An 18285-nucleotide genomic window follows, 5' to 3' on the forward strand; every position below is an offset into this window, starting at 1 on the left:
ACGACACGCAGGGAATACGTGGGAAGTATTCTTAATCCCCTATCCCCAGGGATATATATATATATATATATATATATATATATATATATATATATTTATATATATATATATATTTTTGCTTTGGTTTCCATGGTAGCCATGTGTTTGTTGGGACACATGTGCTTGGGTAGTCCTATCTTTGTTGAGACACTTTGTACAGGGGTAGCCCTGTGTTTGTTGGGACACATGGTGCTATGGTAGCCGTTTGGTGGGACACATGGTGCTAGGGTATTCCTGTGTTTGGTGGGATGCATGGTGCTGGGGTAGTGCTGTGTTTAGTAGGACACATGGTACTGGGTTAGTCCCATGTTTGGTGTGACACATGGTACTGGGGTAGTCTTGTGTTTGATGGGACACATGGTGCTGGGGTAGTCCTGTGTTTGATGGGACACATGGTGCTGTGGTAGCCTTGTTTGGTGGGACACATGGTGCTTGGGTAGCCTTGTTTGATGGGACACATGGTGCTGGGATAGACCTATGTTTGGTGGGACACATGGTGCTAGGGTAGTCCTGTGTTTGATGGGACACATGGTTTTGGTTTAGCCCTGTGTTTGGTGGGACACATGGTGCTGTGGTAGTCTAGCATTTTGTTGGACACATGTTGCTGGAGTAGTCCTGTTTGTTGGGACACATGGGCTTGGGGTAGTCCTGTGTTTGCTGGGACACATGGTGCAGGGGGAGTCCTGTGTTTGGTGGGACACATGGTGCTGGGCTAGTCCTGTGTTTGGTGGGACACATGGTGCTGAGGTAGCCCTGTGTTTGGTGGGACACATGGTGCTTGGGTAGTCCTGTGTTTGGTGGGACACATGGTGCAGGGGTAGTCCTGTGTTTGGTGGGACACATGGTGCTGGGCTAGTCCTGTGTTTGGTTGGACACATGGTGCTTGGGTTGTCCTGTGTTTGGTGCAACACATGGTGCTGAGGTAGCCCTGTGTTTGGTGGGACACATGGTGCTGGGGTAACCCTGTGTTTGGTGGGACACATGGTGCTGGGGTATTCCTGTGTTTGGTGGGACACATGGTGCTGAGGTAGCCCTGTGTTTGGTGGGACACATGGGCTTGGGGTAGTCCTGTGTTTGGTGGGACACATGGTGCTGGGGTAGTCCTGTGTTTGGTGGGACACATGGTGCTGGGGTAGTCCTGTGTTTGGTGGGACACATGGTGCTGGGGTATTCCTGTGTTTGGTGGGACACATGGTGCTGAGGTAGCCCTGTGTTTGGTGGGACACATGGGCTTGGGGTAGTCCTGTGTTTGGTGGGACACATGGTGCTGGGGTAGCCCTGTGTTTGGTGGGACACATGGTGCTGGGGTAGTCCTGTGTTTGGTGGGACACATGGTGCTGAGGTAGCCCTGTGTTTGGTGGGACACATGGGCTTGGGGTAGTCCTGTGTTTGGTGGGACACATGGTGCTGGGGTATTCCTGTGTTTGGTGGGACACATGGTGCTGAGGTAGCCCTGTGTTTGGTGGGACACATGGTGCTTGGGTAGCCCTGTGTTTCGTGGGACACATGGTGCTGGGGTAGTCCTGTGTTTGGTGGGACACATGGTGCTGGGGTAGTCCTGTGTTTGGTGGGACACATGGTGCTGGGGTAGTCCTGTGTTTGGTGGGACACATGGTGCTGGGGTATTCCTGTGTTTGGTGGGACACAAGGTGCTGGGGTAGCCCTGTGTTTGGTGGGACACATGGTGCTGGGGTAGTCCTGTGTTTGGTGGGACACATGGTGCTGGGGTAGTCCTGTGTTTGGTGGGACACATGGTGCTGGGGTAGCCCTGTGTTTGGTGGGACACATGGTGCTGGGGTAGTCCTGTGTTTGGTGGGACACATGGTGCTGGGGTAGTCCTGTGTTTGGTGGGACACATGGTGCTGGGGTAGCCCTGTGTTTGGTGGGACACATGGTGCTGGGGTAGCCTGTGTTTGGTGGGACACATGGTGCTGGGGTAGTCCTGTGTTTGGTGGGACACATGGTGCTGGGGTAGTCCTGTGTTTGGTGGGACACATGGTGCTGGGGTAGCCCTGTGTTTGGTGGGACACATGGTGCTGGGGTAGTCCTGTGTTTGGTGGGACACATGGTGCTGGGGTAGTCCTGTGTTTGGTGGGACACATGGTGCTGGGGTAGTCCCTGTGTTTGGTGGGACACATGGTGCTGGGGTAGCCCTGTGTTTGGTGGGACACATGGTGCTGGGGTAGTCCTGTGTTTGGTGGGACACATGGTGCTGGGGTAGTCCTGTGTTTGGTGGGACACATGGTGCTGGGGTAGCCCTGTGTTTGGTGGGACACATGGTGCTGGGGTAGTCCTGTGTTTGGTGGGACACATGGTGCTGGGGTAGTCCTGTGTTTGGTGGGACACATGGTGCTGGGGTAGTCCTGTGTTTGGTGGGACACATGGTGCTGGGGTAGTCCTGTGTTTGGTGGGACACATGGTGCTGGGGTAGTCCTGTGTTTGGTGGGACACATGGTGCTGGGGTAGCCCTGTGTTTGGTGGGACACATGGTGCTGGGGTAGTCCTGTGTTTGGTGGGACACATGGTGCTGGGGTAGTCCTGTGTTTGGTGGGACACATGGTGCTGGGGTAGTCCTGTGTTTGGTGGGACACATGGTGCTGGGGTAGTCCTGTGTTTGGTGGGACACATGGTGCTGGGGTAGTCCTGTGTTTGGTGGGACACATGGTGCTGGGGTAGTCCTGTGTTTGGTGGGACACATGGTGCTGGGGTAGCCCTGTGTTTGGTGGGACACATGGTGCTGGGGTAGTCCTGTGTTTGGTGGGACACATGGTGCTGGGGTAGCCCTGTGTTTGGTGGGACACATGGTGCTGGGGTAGCCCTGTGTTTGGTGGGACACATGGTGCTGGGGTAGCCCTGTGTTTGGTGGGACACATGGTGCTGGGGTAGTCCTGTGTTTGGTGGGACACATGGTGCTGGGGTAGCCCTGTGTTTGGTGGGACACATGGTGCTGGGGTAGTCCTGTGTTTGGTGGGACACATGGTGCTGGGGTAGTCCTGTGTTTGGTGGGACACATGGTGCTGGGGTAGTCCTGTGTTTGGTGGGACACATGGTGCTGGGGTAGCCCTGTGTTTGGTGGGACACATGGTGCTGGGGTAGTCCTGTGTTTGGTGGGACACATGGTGCTGGGGTAGCCCTGTGTTTGGTGGGACACATGGTGCTGGGGTAGCCCTGTGTTTGGTGGGACACATGGTGCTGGGGTAGCCCTGTGTTTGGTGGGACACATGGTGCTGGGGTAGCCTGTGTTTGGTGGGACACATGGTGCTGGGGTAGTCCTGTGTTTGGTGGGACACATGGTGCTGGGGTAGCCCTGTGTTTGGTGGGACACATGGTGCTGGGGTAGTCCTGTGTTTGGTGGGACACATGGTGCTGGGTAGCCTGTGTTTGGTGGGACACATGGTGCTGGGGTAGCCTGTGTTTGGTGGGACACATGGTGCTGGGGTAGTCCTGTGTTTGGTGGGACACATGGTGCTGGGGTAGCCCTGTGTTTGGTGGGACACATGGTGCTGGGGTAGTCCTGTGTTTGGTGGGACACATGGTGCTTGGGTAGTCCTGTGTTTGGTGGGACACATGGTGCTGGGGTAGTCCTGTGTTTGGTGGGACACATGGTGCTGGGGTAGTCCTGTGTTTGGTGGGACACATGGTGCTGGGGTATTCCTGTGTTTGGTGGGACACATGGTGCTGGGTAGCCCTGTGTTTGGTGGGACACATGGTGCTGGGGTAGTCCTGTGTTTGGTGGGACACATGGTGCTGGGGTAGTCCTGTGTTTGGTGGGACACATGGTGCTGGGGTAGTCCTGTGTTTGGTGGGACACATGGTGCTGGGGTAGTCCCTGTGTTTGGTGGGACACATGGTGCTGGGGTAGCCCTGTGTTTGGTGGGACACATGGTGCTGGGGTAGTCCTGTGTTTGGTGGGACACATGGTGCTGGGGTAGCCCTGTGTTTGGTGGGACACATGGTGCTGGGGTAGCCCTGTGTTTGGTGGGACACATGGTGCTGGGGTAGTCCTGTGTTTGGTGGGACACATGGTGCTGGGGTAGTCCTGTGTTTGGTGGGACACATGGTGCTGGGGTAGTCCTGTGTTTGGTGGGACACATGGTGCTGGGGTAGTCCTGTGTTTGGTGGGACACATGGTGCTGGGGTAGTCCTGTGTTTGGTGGGACACATGGTGCTGGGGTAGCCCTGTGTTTGGTGGGACACATGGTGCTGGGGTAGTCCTGTGTTTGGTGGGACACATGGTGCTGAGGTAGCCCTGTGTTTGGTGGGACACATGGTGCTGGGGTAGCCCTGTGTTTGGTGGGACACATGGTGCTGGGGTAGTCCTGTGTTTGGTGGGACACATGGTGCTGGGGTAGTCCCTGTGTTTGGTGGGACACATGGTGCTGGGGTAGTCCTGTGTTTGGTGGGACACATGGTGCTGGGGTAGTCCTGTGTTTGGTGGGACACATGGTGCTGGGGTAGTCCTGTGTTTGGTGGGACACATGGTGCTGGGGTAGCCCTGTGTTTGGTGGGACACATGGTGCTGGGGTAGTCCTGTGTTTGGTGGGACACATGGTGCTGAGGTAGCCCTGTGTTTGGTGTGACACATGGTGCTGGGGTAATCCTATGTTTGGTGGGACACATGGTGCTGGGGTAGTCCTGTGTTTGGTGGGACACATGGTGCTGGGGTAGCCCTGTGTTTGGTGGGACACATGGTGCTGGGGTAGCCCTGTGTTTGGTGGGACACATGGTGCTTGGGTAGTCCTGTGTTTGGTGCAACACATGGTACTGGGGTATTCCTGTGTTTGGTGGAACACATGGTGCTGGGGTAGCCCTGTGTTTGGTGGGACACATGGTGCTGGGGTAGTCCTGTGTTTGGTGGGACACATGGTGCTGGGGTAGTCCTGTGTTTGGTGGGACACATGGTGCTGGGGTAGTCCTGTGTTTGGTGGGACACATGGTGCTGGGGTAGTCCTGTGTTTGGTGGGACACATGGTGCTGGGGTAGCCCTGTGTTTGGTGGGACACATGGTGCTGAGGTAGTCCTGTGTTTGGTGGGACACATGGTGCTGAGGTAGCCCTGTGTTTGGTGGGACACATGGTGATGGGGTAATCCTATGTTTGGTGGGACACATGGTACTGGGGTAGCCCTGTGTTTGGTGGGACACATGGTGCTGGGGTAGTCCTGTGTTTGGTGGGACACATGGTGCTGGGGTAGCCCTGTGTTTGGTGGGACACATGGTGCTGGGGTAGTCCTGTGTTTGGTGGGACACATGGTGCTGAGGTAGCCCTGTGTTTGGTGGGACACAATGTGCTGGGGTAATCCTATGTTTGGTGGGACACATGGTGCTGGGGTAGCCCTGTGTTTGGTGGGACACATGGTGCTGGGGTAGCCCTGTGTTTGGTGGGACACATGGTGTTTGGGTAGTCCTGTGTTTGGTGCAACACATGGTACTGGGGTATTCCTGTGTTTGGTGGAACACATGGTGCTGGGGTAGCCCTGTGTTTGGTGGGACACATGGTAATGGGGTAGCCCTGTGTTTGGTGGGACACATGGTGCTGGGGTAATCCTATGTTTGGTGGGACACATGGTGCTGGGGTAGCCCTGTGTTTGGTGGGACACAAGGTGCTGGGGTAGCCCTGTGTTTGGTGGGACACATGGTGCTGGGGTAGTCCTGTGTTTGGTGGGACACATGGTGCTGGGGTAGTCCTGTGTTTGGTGGGACACATGGTGCTGGGGTAGTCCTGTGTTTGGTGGGACACATGGTGCTGGGGTAGCCCTGTGTTTGGTGGGACACATGGTGCTGGGGTAGTCCTGTGTTTTGTGGGACACATGGTGCTGGGGTAGTCCTGTGTTTGGTGGGACACATGGTGCTGGGGTAGTCCTGTGTTTGGTGGGACACATGGTGCTGGGGTAGTCCTGTGTTTGGTGGGACACATGGTGCTGGGGTAGTCCTGTGTTTGGTGGGACACATGGTGCTGGGGTAGCCCTGTGTTTGGTGGGACACATGGTGCTGGGGTAGTCCTGGAGAGCAGAGTATTGAGAGAACTGCATGTGGCTTACCTAGGTATATCTACTTTGAAGGTGATTGTTAAATCATATGTTTGATAGCCTAATTTAGGTAGGGATATTGAACAAATAGTAGAAACTTGAGATTGGTCAAGTGAATAGAAATAATTCCTGTGTTGCACCCCTTCAAGGGTGGCCATATCCAATAAGCCAGGGGAAAGATTACATGTTGATTTTGTGGGACTATGTATGGGGCATATGTATTTGGCCCATATTGGTGCCGATTTAAAATTGTCTTAGGTAAGAATTATGAATAGTACATCAGCGCTCGCAACCATTGCTGAGTTAAAGGATGTTTTCACCACTCGTGGGCTGCCCTCAATATTAGTGTTAATGGTAGCAAGTTTACTAGATATGAATTTGGCCAATTTATGCAGAAAAATGAATTGACCATATTGCTTGTGCTCCTTTTCACCATAGGTCTAATGGAATGGCTGAAAGAGTTGTTCAGATATTTAGAAATAGGCTAAAAAAAAGAGAAAGAGAGAATAGCAGACATCAAAACAAGGTTGTCCTGGTTCTTATTCAGATGCAGATGTTCACCTCTGTCTGTAACTGGGAGTACTCAGGCAGAGTTGCTGATGGGTAGAAATCTGCAGGGACCCCTTGATCTTCTAAGACCAAACTTAAAAAAAAAGGTTAAAAAGAAAACAAGATCAAAAGAAGTATAATAAGAGCAAACCTTTGAGTGAATTTAGGGTAAATGAGGAAGTGTTTAAGGAGAATTAGAGTGGTAGGGGAGCTAGTTGGGTACCAAGAGTTATAGTGGAAGTAACTCGGCCCCTTTCATATAAGACAGAACTGCATGATGATAAAGTTGATTGGAGATGTATTGATCAAATGAGATTTAGAAGCATAAAGTTGACAAAGCAAGGAGCTCTGAGAAAAGTTATCATACGGGAGTAGAGTGAGGATGGTATGAGAGACACACAGAAGGCTACTGGAAAAATGAGTTCTTGGCAATAGAACACCTGAATATAGAATATAGAACACCTGAAGATAAAAGAGAGGGTAATGTCAATTTTCCAAGAGAAAGTGGGTTGAAATATGGAGAGAGAGAGAGTTCACCCTGTATGGCTCCCTTAGGAATCTCAATGAAAATTAAAACAAGATCTGGAAGAGCCATAAATAGACCTCTTGAGATCAGATTTGTGGAATATGATAGTAATATAAAGGAATATTTTATTGTATTGTATATATAATTTCAAGGATGTGTATTTTCTGTTTTTAGTATTTGAATTATTCTGTATTTCTCAAATATGGCAAGGATTTTTTTCTCATAATGGACAAAATACAAATGCCAATAACCATTATTTTATAGTTTTAGATTTAAGGGGGACAGGATGTCATAACTTTATAGGGAATTAATGCTTTTCTTTATGGGTTCTGTTTACAAAACACAACTGTATAAATGAATGCTGTAGCTACCATGAGTTTTCCCAGAGTAAAGCAATTACTTTTGGACTATTAAGTGTTTAATTGGAACTGCCTTAATTAATATACTACATTGAATATTACACTGGGGTTGCCTTGTTTAATGAGACTCAGGTTGATAGAATAGCCCTCCATTTAATGGGACATATTGCTTGGGTAGCCATGTGTTTAGGAGGACATGTTGCTTAGGTACCCCTGTGGTTGGTTGGACATATGTTGCTGGGTAGCCCTTTATTGGGAAAGACACATATTAGGGTAGCCCTGTATTTGGAGGGGCATATGTTGCTGGGGTAACTGTGGTTGATGGGACACATGTTGCTGGGGTAACTCTGTGGGTGATGGGACACATGTTGCTGGGGTAACTCTGTGGTTGATGGGACACATGTTGCTGGTGTAACCCTTCATTTGGGAGAACACATGTTGCTGCAGTACTCTGTGGTTGTTGGCACGTATGTTGCTGGGACTTTTGTAGATGAGTTAGCTCTGTATTTGGGGAGACACATGTTGCTGGGGTAGTTGTGGGATTATTGGGACATGTGTTGCAGGGGTAACTGTGCTTGCTGGGACTTATGTAGCTGGGGTAGCCCAGTATTTGGGGAGACATTTTGCTGGGGTAGTTCTCTGGATGTTGAGGTAGCTTTGTGGTTAGTGGGAAACATGTTTGAAGGTAGCCCTGTGTTTGGTGGGTGGTTAGGCCTATATTAGGTGGCAGACAAGATATAAATGGGAGTTTGATAATATTTTCAGTGGTGGTATTAATTATTATGATGATTTAACAGGTTATGATGTGACAGCATTTGTACGAAATCCATATAAGTTACCACAATCACTGGCTACACAAGTGACAGTTAAAGTAGGTGACATTTTGGATACTTCAGCAGTGGATGAAGCTGTCAAGGGACAAGATGCAGTTATCATTCTTCTTGGCACTCGAAATGACCTTAGTAAGTACAACATACATTTTATTACATCTTCAACTTTATGTTGTCTCACCACTTTTAGAAAGTATGATAAAAGTGATCTTGGCTCTTGAGTAAAAATATATGTATTTATTATGATATGGTTGTGAGGCATGAGCTATAGATAGGGTGGTATGGAGGAGGGTGAACATGTTGGAAATGAAATGTTTGAGGACAGTATGTGGTGTGAGAGGTGGTTTGATCGAGTAAGCGATGAGAGGTGTGCAAGGAAAAGAGTGAAGTGGAACGATGTGGTATACCGGGGTTGACATGCTACCAGTGGACTGAGCCAAGGCATGTGAAGCATCTGGGGTAAACCATGGAAAGCTCTGTGGTGCCTGGATGTGTATATATATGTATGTCTGTATGTGTATTTATATGTATGTATATTTGAGTGTATGGGCATTTATATATATGTATGTGTATATAGGAGGATGGGCCTTTGTCTGTTTTCCTGGCACTACCTTGCTGAAGCTGGGGGTAACGGTGCTGCTTTGTGTGGGGTGGGGTAATGACAGGAATGGAAGAAGACAAGAAAGTATGAATATGTATGTGTATATATGTATTTGTCTGTGTATGTATATATATATGTTGATACATGTAGGAAGAGAGGAAAGTGATTGGTTCTTAGTGAATGTTGGTTTGCAGCAGGGGTGCATGATGTCTCCATGATTGTTTAATTTGTTTATGGATGGGGTTGTTAGGGTGGTGAATGCAAGAGTTTTGGAGAGGGGCAAGTATGCAGTATGTTGTGGATGACAGAGCTTGGGAAGTGAGTCAGTTGTTGTTCGCTGATGATACAGCGCTGGTGGCTGATTCGGACGAGAAACTGCAGAAGCTGGTGACTGAGTTTGGTAAAGTGTGTGAAAGAAGAAAGCTGAGAGTAAATGTGAATAAGAGCAAGGTTATTAGGTACAGTAGGGTTGAGGGACAAGTCAGTTGGGAGGTAAGTTTGAATGGAGAAAAACTGGAGGAAGTGAGGTGTTTTAGATATCTGGGAGTGGATTTGGCAGCAGATGGAACCATGGAAACGGAAGTGAATCTTAGGATGGGGGAGGGGGCGAAAGTTCTGGGAGCGTTGAAGAATGTGTGGAAGTTGAGAACATTATCTTGGAAAGCAAAAATGGGTATTTTTGAAGGCATAGTGGTTCCAACAATGATATATGGTTGTGAGGCATGGGCTATAGATAGAGTTGTGTGCAGGAGGGTGGATGTGCTGGAAATGAGATGTTTGAGGACAATATGTGGTGTGAGGTGGTTTGATCAAGTAAGTAATGAAAGGGTAAGAGAGATGTGTGGTAATAAAAAGAGTGTGGTTGAGAGAGCAGAAGTGGGTGTTTTGAAATGGTTTGGTCACATGGAAAGAATGAGTGCGGAAAGATTGACAAAGAGGATATATGTGTCAGAGGTGGAGGGAACGAGGAGAGGTGGGAGACCAAATTGGAGGTGGAAAGATGGAGTGAAAAAGATTTTGAGTGATCGCGGCCTGAACATGCAGGAGGGTGAAAGGCATGCAAGGAATAGAGTGCATTGGAACGATGTGGTATACCGGTGTCGACATGCTGTCAGTGGATTGAACCAGGGCATGTGAAGCGTCTGGGGTAAACCATGGAAAGTTCTGTGGGGCCTGGATGTGGAAAGGGAGCTGTGGTTTCGATGCATTATACATGACAGCTAGAGACTGAGTGTGAACAAATGTTGCCTTTGTTGTCTTTTCCTAGCACTACCTTGCACACATGTGGGGGAAGGGGGTTGTTACTTCATGTGTGGCGGGGTGGTGACGGGAATGAATAAGGGCAGACAGTATGAATTATGTACATGTGTATATATGTATTTGTCTGTGTGTGTATATTATATATATATATATATATATATATATATATATATATGTATACATTGTGATGTATAGGTATGTCTGTGTGTGTATGTGTGGACGTGTATGTATATATATGTGCATGTGGGGGGGTTGGGCCATTCTTTCATCTGTTTCCTTGCGCTACCTCGCTAACGTGGGAGACAGCGACAAAGTGTAATAAAAGAAATAAACGTATATGTATGTATATGTGCATGTATGGGCTTATAAATATATGTATATTATTTATTTACTTATTATACTTCCTCACTTTCTCCCGCATTAGCAAGGTAGTGCAGAGGAACAGACAAAAGAATGGCCCAACCCACCCACATACACATGTGTATACATTCATGCCCACACACGCACATATACATACCTATACATTTCAATGTATACATGCATATACATACACAGACATATATGTATATACACATGCACATATTTATACTTGCAGCCTTCATCCATTCCTGTTGCCACCTCACCATACATGAAATGGCACCCCCTCCCCCTGTGTGCACGCGCGAGGTAGCACTAGGAAAACACAACAAAGGCCACATTCGTTCACAGTCAGTCTATAGCTGTCATGTGTAATGCACTGAAACCACAGTTCCCTTTCCACATCCAGGCCCCACAAAACTTTCCACGGTTTACCCCAAACGCTTCACATGCCTTGGTTCAATCCATTGGCAGCACGTCAACCCCAGTATACCACATCGTTCCAATTCACTCTATTCCTTGCATGCCTTTCACCCTCCTGTATGTTCAGGCCCCAATCGCTCAAAATCATTTTCACTCCATCCTTCCACCTCCAATTTGGTCTCCCACTTATCCTTGTTCCCTCCACCTCTGACACATATATCCTCTTGGTCAATCTTTCCTCACTCATTCTCTCCATGTGACTAAACCATTTCAATACACCCTCTTCTGCTCTCTCAACCATCCTCTTTAAATTACCACACATCTCTCTTAACCTTTCATTACTTACTCAATCAAACCACCTCACACCACATATTGTCCTCAAACATCTCACAATACATCCACCCTCCTCCTCATAACCCTGTCTATAGCACACGCCTTGCAGCCATATAACATTGTTAGAACCACTATTCCTTCAAACATACCCATTTTTGCTTTCTGAGATAACGTTCTCGCCTTCCACACATTCTTCAACGCTCCCAAAACCTTAGCCCCCTCCCCCACCCTGTGATTCACTTCCGCTTCCGTGGTTCCATCTGCTACTAAATCCACTCCCAGATATCTAAAACACTTCACTTCCTCCAGTTTTTCTCCATTCAAACTTACCTTCCAATTTACTTGTCCCCAACCCTACTGAACTTGATAACCTTGCTCTTATTCACATTTACTCTCAGCTTTCTTATTTCACACACTTTACCAAACTCAGTCACCAGCTTCTGCAGTTTCTCACCCGAATCAGCCACCAGTGCTGTATCATCAATAAACAACAACTGACTCGCTTCCCAAGCCCTCTCATCCACAACAGACTGCATACTTGCCTCTTTCTCCAAAACTCTTGCATTCACCTCCCTAACAACCCCATCCATAAACAAATTAAACAACCATGGAGACATCATGCACCCCTGCCACAAACCGACAAACATTGGGAACCAATCACTTTTCTCTCTTCCTACTCATACACATGCCTTACATCCTTGATAAAAAATTTTCACTGCTTCTAGCAACTTACCTATCACACCATGTACTTTTAATACCTTCCACAGAGCATCTCTATCATCTCTATCATATGCCTGCCTTCTCCAGATCCATAAATGCTACATACAAATCCATCTTTTTTTCTAAGTATTTTTCACATACATTCTTCAAGCAAACACCTGATCCACATATCCTCTACCACTTCTGAAATCACACTGCTGTTCCCCAATCTGATGCTCTGTACATGCCCTCACCCTCTCAATCAATACCCTCCCATATAATTTCCCAGGAATACTCAACAAACTTATACCTCTGTAATTTGAACACTCACCTTTATCCCCTTTGCCTTTGTAAAGTGGCACTACACATGCATTCCGCCAATCCTCAGGCACTTCACCATGAACCATACATACATTGAATATCCTCACCAACCAGTCATCAACACAGTCCCCACTTTTTTAATAAATTCCACTGCAATACCATCCAAACCCACTGCCTTGCTAGCTTTCATCTTCTGCAAAGCTTTCTCTACCTCTTCTCTGTTTACCACACCACTTTCCCTGACCCTCTCACTTCGCACATCACCTCAACCAAAACATCCTATATCTGCCACTCTATCATCAAACACATTCAACAAACCTTCAAAATACTTGCTCCATCTCCTTCTCACTTCACCACTCCCTGTTATTATCTCCCCTTTAGCCCCCTTCACTGATGTTCCCATTTGTTTTCTTGTCTTACACTCTTTATTTACCTTCTTCCAAAACATCTTTTTATTCTTCTAATATTTAATGATACTCTCTCACCCCAACTCTCATTTGCCCTCTTTTTCACTTCTTGCACCTTTTCTTGACCTCCTGCCTCTTTCTTTTATACATCTCCCAGTCATTTGCACCACTTCCCTGCAAAAATTGTCCAAATGCCTCTTTCTTCTCTTTCTCTAACAATCTTACTTCTTCATCCCACCACTCACTACCCTTTCTAATCTGCCCACCTGCTACCCTTCTCATGCCACAGGCATCTTTTGACTTATGCAGCCAAAACATGGACATGGAATGAGGCACAGAGGTCAAGAATCATGGCTTTGGAAGTGAGGTATTTGAGAATAGCATGTTGTGGGACTAGATGGAATAAGGAAAGAAATAAGGGGGTGTATGAGAGATTTGGTTTGGCAAGGAAAGCAAAAGGAATGAATCGTGGAGCAATAGAGATGGTTTGAGCATGTGGAAAGAATGCGCAGTATTGTTACCAATGAGGTAGGAGATGCTGCTACTGTGGAAAGTAAAGCTTAGAATTGGGAAAAGTATTGAGTTTCAGCACCTTGAGGGGTACTCCAGTTTTACTGAAGTATCCAAGTCTAACCCCACATTCTCATGGTGACCTCATCATACACCCCTTAGGGGTGGAACTAAAGGGAGAGGCATAGCCCAGGTACATCAGGGCAATAGTTTTAGATTTAGACAAACACCTGAGGTGTACTCAAACTTTTAGTTTTGACAATTTTTGAGCCTTACTGCCTCTGGGAGCACTGTGCTGGAGGTGTCCTCTGCCAGTGACCTGTTAAGGTTGAGGCACAAAAGGCTAGGAGGGTGATGGCACTGAATGTGAATGGGATGACGGGAGAATAAAGGAGAGGTCTAAAAGTTGTAGCGTGTATGTGCTAGGGATTGGGGAAATCCATATCCTTGGGCAGGGTGTGTGGAGTGAAAATAAATGGAAATGATTAGTGTTAGTTATGGAAGGGCATAGAAGGTGTGGTATGGAGGGGAATTTGTGAAAATTATCAGGGAAAAGGAAAATAACGATGTGCAATTTTGCTATCACCAAGAGTATGGGGGGGTGCTACAGAGCATGGATAGAATGGATCAGGAATAGTGTGGGTGAAAGGAAAGACTGAGATTGTGAAATATGCATGGGTATGTGTATATGCACCTGTGAATATGAAGACTGTATGAGGTAAGGATGAAATGAAGCATTTCTGGAGGAATTTGAATGACTGAACAAATGGCTTTGAGAATGAGAGAAACATAGTATTGGGTGATTTGAATGCAAAAGTGGGGTGTGATAGAATTGGTGAGATAGTTGGTAAATGGGGAGTGCGTGGAGTAAATAAGAATGGAAGCTATTGATATTTTTGCTGAGGGGGGGTTGATTCCTTGCAAACACCTTTTTTCAGCACAAGATGATCCAGAGTTATATTTAGATGAGAAATGGTGGAAGAGAAGAACAAAAGGCTTTGATTGACTATGTGGCAGTGGATGAAAGATTGAGAAAGACTGTGCTGGATGTTAGAGTCGAGAGAGGATTATTTGGAGACTTTGACCAGTCCGCACGAGAAGTGGAGGTTTGGTGTAAGGGAGAATGGAGAGGTAAAAGTATTGGTAGACGAGAAGATGAATCAGGAAAAGGACAGGGATGAGTATGAAAGGAAGGTAACTGAATGTAGTCATGTTTGAATGAGGTGTTTAGAATGTTTAGAGAAATACTAGTAAAGGTTGTAGAATCAGAAGTTGGATACAAGGTAGTGAGAGAGAGAAATAAAAGGGGCAATGCATGGTGGACAGAAGAGATTAGAGATTCTGTGGATGAGAAAAAGGGCATATGGTAGATTGCTCAATAGGAATGTACCAGTGGAAGTTCAGTGAAAGAGGAGGGAAGAATACAAAATATGTAAGTGAGATGTTAAGAAGCTGGTACAGGAAAGCAAAGAAAGAGTAGATGAAGATTTTGGAAGAAAGTTAAGTGAAAAGTTTTGGCTGATAAACTATACTGGAAGAAAGTGAAAAAGGAAAGAGAAGGATGTAAGAAAGGAAATGTTGCTATGAAAAGTAAGGAAGAGAAATTGCTGAATCAAAAGGAGGAAGTGAATGGAAGATGAAAAGAGTATTTTGAAGACCTAATGAAAGTGGGAGAAGGGGAGGCAGCAGTTGTTACATGCATGGGTATGGGGGAGGGAAGAAAAAGGATATAAATGCAGGGGGCTATAGTAAAGAGGGAGGTAAGAAGGGCAATAATGAGGCTGAGGTTAGGAAAGGCACCTGGAGGGGATGGGATTATGGTTGAAATGCTGAAGTACAGAGGAGAAAGTATGATAGAGTGGATGCATTTTATATGTAATTTAGCATGAAAACAAAGTTGTGCCTGAGGATTGGGTGAAAGCTATTAATGTTCCTTTATTCAAAGAAAAGGGTGCAAAGGATGTGTAGCAATTATAGAGGAATAAACCTGTTAAGTATACCAGGAAGTGCATGCAAGAATATTAGTTGACAGAGGATGGAAGTGAGCGAATGCAGAATAAGTGAAAAGCAAGGGGGTTCAAGAAAGGGAGTGGATGTGTGGATCAGATTTTTGTTGTAAAGATGACCATGGAAAAGTATTTAGCAAAAGGTAAGAAGTTGTCTGCAGCTTTTATGTATCTGGAGAAAGTGTATGACAGAGTCAAGTGGAATGCTTTGTGGGATGTGTTCATGATATGTGGTATAGGGGGATAACTGTCAGATGGTGTAAAAGCCTTCTATAGAAGAGCAAATTTGGGTGTTAGAATGGATGGAGAGACGAGCAAAAGTTTTGGGATACATGTAGTTGTGAGGCAGGTCTGTGTGATGTCACCATGGCTTTTTGATATATGGATGGAGAGATGAGAGAGATGAAAGCAAAACAAGGGAAAAGGGAATGCAGAGATGGAGTGTGGCAGTAAGGCTTGGTGGCTAGTGGCAAGCCTGTTTGCAGTTGATATTGTTTTGTTTGCAGAGAGTGAGGAGGAGTTGCATAAGGTTGTAAGTGTGTTTTATGAAGTGTGTAAGTGGAGTAGACTGAAGGTAATTGCAAGTAAAAGTAAATTAATGATGTTTAACAGATTGAAAGTATAGATTTTGTATAACCAGAGTGAAAGAAGAAAGTGTACTAAATTGTGCTATGGATATTGGTGTTGGTGGTGGTGGGGGAGAGGGTGGAGACTGGAAGAAGTGAGGTATTCTAAGTATGAAGGAGCTGTCTTGGGTAAGCGTGGTGATATGGAAAGACAAATAAGGGAGAGAGCAGTACAGAGTAGAAGAGTCATTGGGTCCCTTAATAGAATAAAGGTTAGAGGAGTAAGTATGGAAGCAAAGAGATGATTAAGAGACAGCAAAGTCCTTCCAACCTGACCTATGCATTTGAAACATGGATGTGGAATGAGGCACAGAGATCATGAATCCAGGCTGTAGAATTTAGCTATTTTGAGAAAAGCATGTGGTTAGATTAGATGGAATGAAGAAAGAAATGAAAGGGTGTATGAGAGATGTGGTGTGGCAAAGAATGCAAAGGGAATTAATTGCAGAAAGGTAGAATGGGTGAAATGTAATACTTTGAGGTGGTTTGGGCATGTGGAAAGAATGCAAGACTGGGAGTTTATAAGGAGCATGTATGATTGTACAATTAAAAGGATTGCTGTGAGTGGAAGACCACCTGTAATAGGCAACTAGGGTGGAGGAATTCTTGAGGGAGAGAAACAGGAAGAATGCGTGGAATGGTGTATTCGAGGGAGGTATGTAATGACAGGGATAAGTGGAGACTCATGCTATGGCCACCTTTTGATGGGAGTTCCTGGAGGGAACAGGTGTCAGAGATAGGAGAGAATGCAAGACTGAGAGTTTACAAGTAGAGTATATGATGGTGTGATTGAAGGGATTAGGATGAGAGGAAGATTGTGTGATTAAAGGGATAGAAGTGAGAGGAAGACCACATGTGACATTGGGAAGTAAGTAGAAGGGCACTGGAGAGAGAGAAATATAGTAATAATTAATGGAATGATGTTATGTGAGGGAGGCATATATGGACAGGGATAAGTGGAGACTCTTTTGTCATGTCCACCCCCTTGGTGGGAGTTCTTGAAGGGAATTGGTGACAGAGATGTAGATAGATAGACAGATATGCCATTTCCAATATAAGGGTGGAATGATAATGCTGCTGTACATCATCCAAGCTGCCATTACATAATGAATCACCTTTTAGCTTGATTTAAATGCAAATATCATCTATCTACAAAATTTGTTTGATAAAAGCAACCATTTCTTTTCTTATACAGAATCTTTGATATTTGCTGCAAGCAGAGGAGGAGCACCTGTCTTGCTATTCAAATCCTTTTATCATTTTTCTACTGAATATATATCTTGGAGTCAAGAAAATATTATTTTTTTTAATGCTTCATTTTACAATGGGCACATTGGACATTTAACAAAAAAAATTGCATGTATATGTACATAAAAGCTACATGTGGTGGATGTATTATGCCACTTAAAGCAAGAAGTTGAGGGTGAATTCTTTGATAACTGTTGTTCAGTTGTGTTATAGTACAATTTAATATACACGTAATTGATTTACAATACAAGAACTTATTTGTTATTTAAAATTTGCTAAGAAAAAAATATAAACATCTTATTCTTTTAGGTGCAACAACAGTGATGTCTGAGGGTACTAAAAATATCCTTGCTGCGATGGATAGATATGGTGTGAAGAGAGTTTCAGCTTGTTTATCAGGTAAGGTTCAAGTTCATATCATTTGTAATTTCAGGAACAAGATATTGAGTATCACTTTATGCTCCCTTCCCATGGTTTGATGCTATCATTCTTTGTGGTAGCTTAGTATCATCACTAAAGTTTCAGTGACTTGTTTATTACAGTTTACATTGCCTAACTGGCAAGAAGGTCTACCTTGTCCTTACCATGTTCAGTTTTTGGAAAGTCGGAGCCATAGATCATGGAAAGACTTATGAGGGTTGTGGATATGGGCGTATGCTTTTGGTGTATTGCACATGTCAATTAGAGAATGAATGTGAGGGAATGCAGCCATTTTTCATCTCTTACTGGCTCTACCTTTTTCTATGAATGAGTCTTGGTGTTTACCAGGATCTTTCAAGAGGCTCCTGTAACCCAAGAATGCGCTACTTCAAGAAGCACAGAAATATAATAAACTCCTTTGGAATGAGAAGTTATTCAATATGAAAAGATATATATGCATTTATGTTTTCATACTTGATCGCTGATTCCTGTCTTAACAAGGTAGCACCAGGAAACAGATGAAGAAAAACATGTCCACACAAACAAACACACACAAACACACCGACGCACACACTCTATACATATTTATTTATATTATACCTTGTTGCTGTCTCCCGCTTTAGCGAGGTAGCGCAAGGAAACAGACAAAAGAATGGCCCAACCCACCCACATACACATGTTTATACATACATGTCAACACATGCACATATACATACCTATATACATATATATACACACACAGAC

The 18285-nt window shown here is 45.6% G+C and overlaps 1 protein-coding gene across 3 annotated transcripts in view; it reads left to right on the plus strand.

Moving 5' to 3' along the window:
* Nucleotides 1-18285, plus strand: part of LOC139761751 (methylglutaconyl-CoA hydratase, mitochondrial-like) — a 115827-nt gene that overhangs the window by 43209 nt on the left and 54333 nt on the right. For all 3 annotated transcript variants that reach the window (XR_011715602.1, XM_071686186.1, XM_071686183.1), the window contains exons 2-3: nucleotides 8298-8462; nucleotides 17431-17520. Coding sequence is in view for 2 of the 3 variants with exons in the window: in XM_071686186.1 (XP_071542287.1) it covers nucleotides 8298-8462; nucleotides 17431-17520 (255 nt within the window). In the remaining variant the exon portion in view is untranslated. The remainder of the gene's footprint in view (nucleotides 1-8297; nucleotides 8463-17430; nucleotides 17521-18285) is intronic.

This window comes from Panulirus ornatus, chromosome 41 (assembly GCF_036320965.1).
Source record: "Panulirus ornatus isolate Po-2019 chromosome 41, ASM3632096v1, whole genome shotgun sequence".
NCBI lineage: Eukaryota > Metazoa > Arthropoda > Malacostraca > Decapoda > Palinuridae > Panulirus > Panulirus ornatus.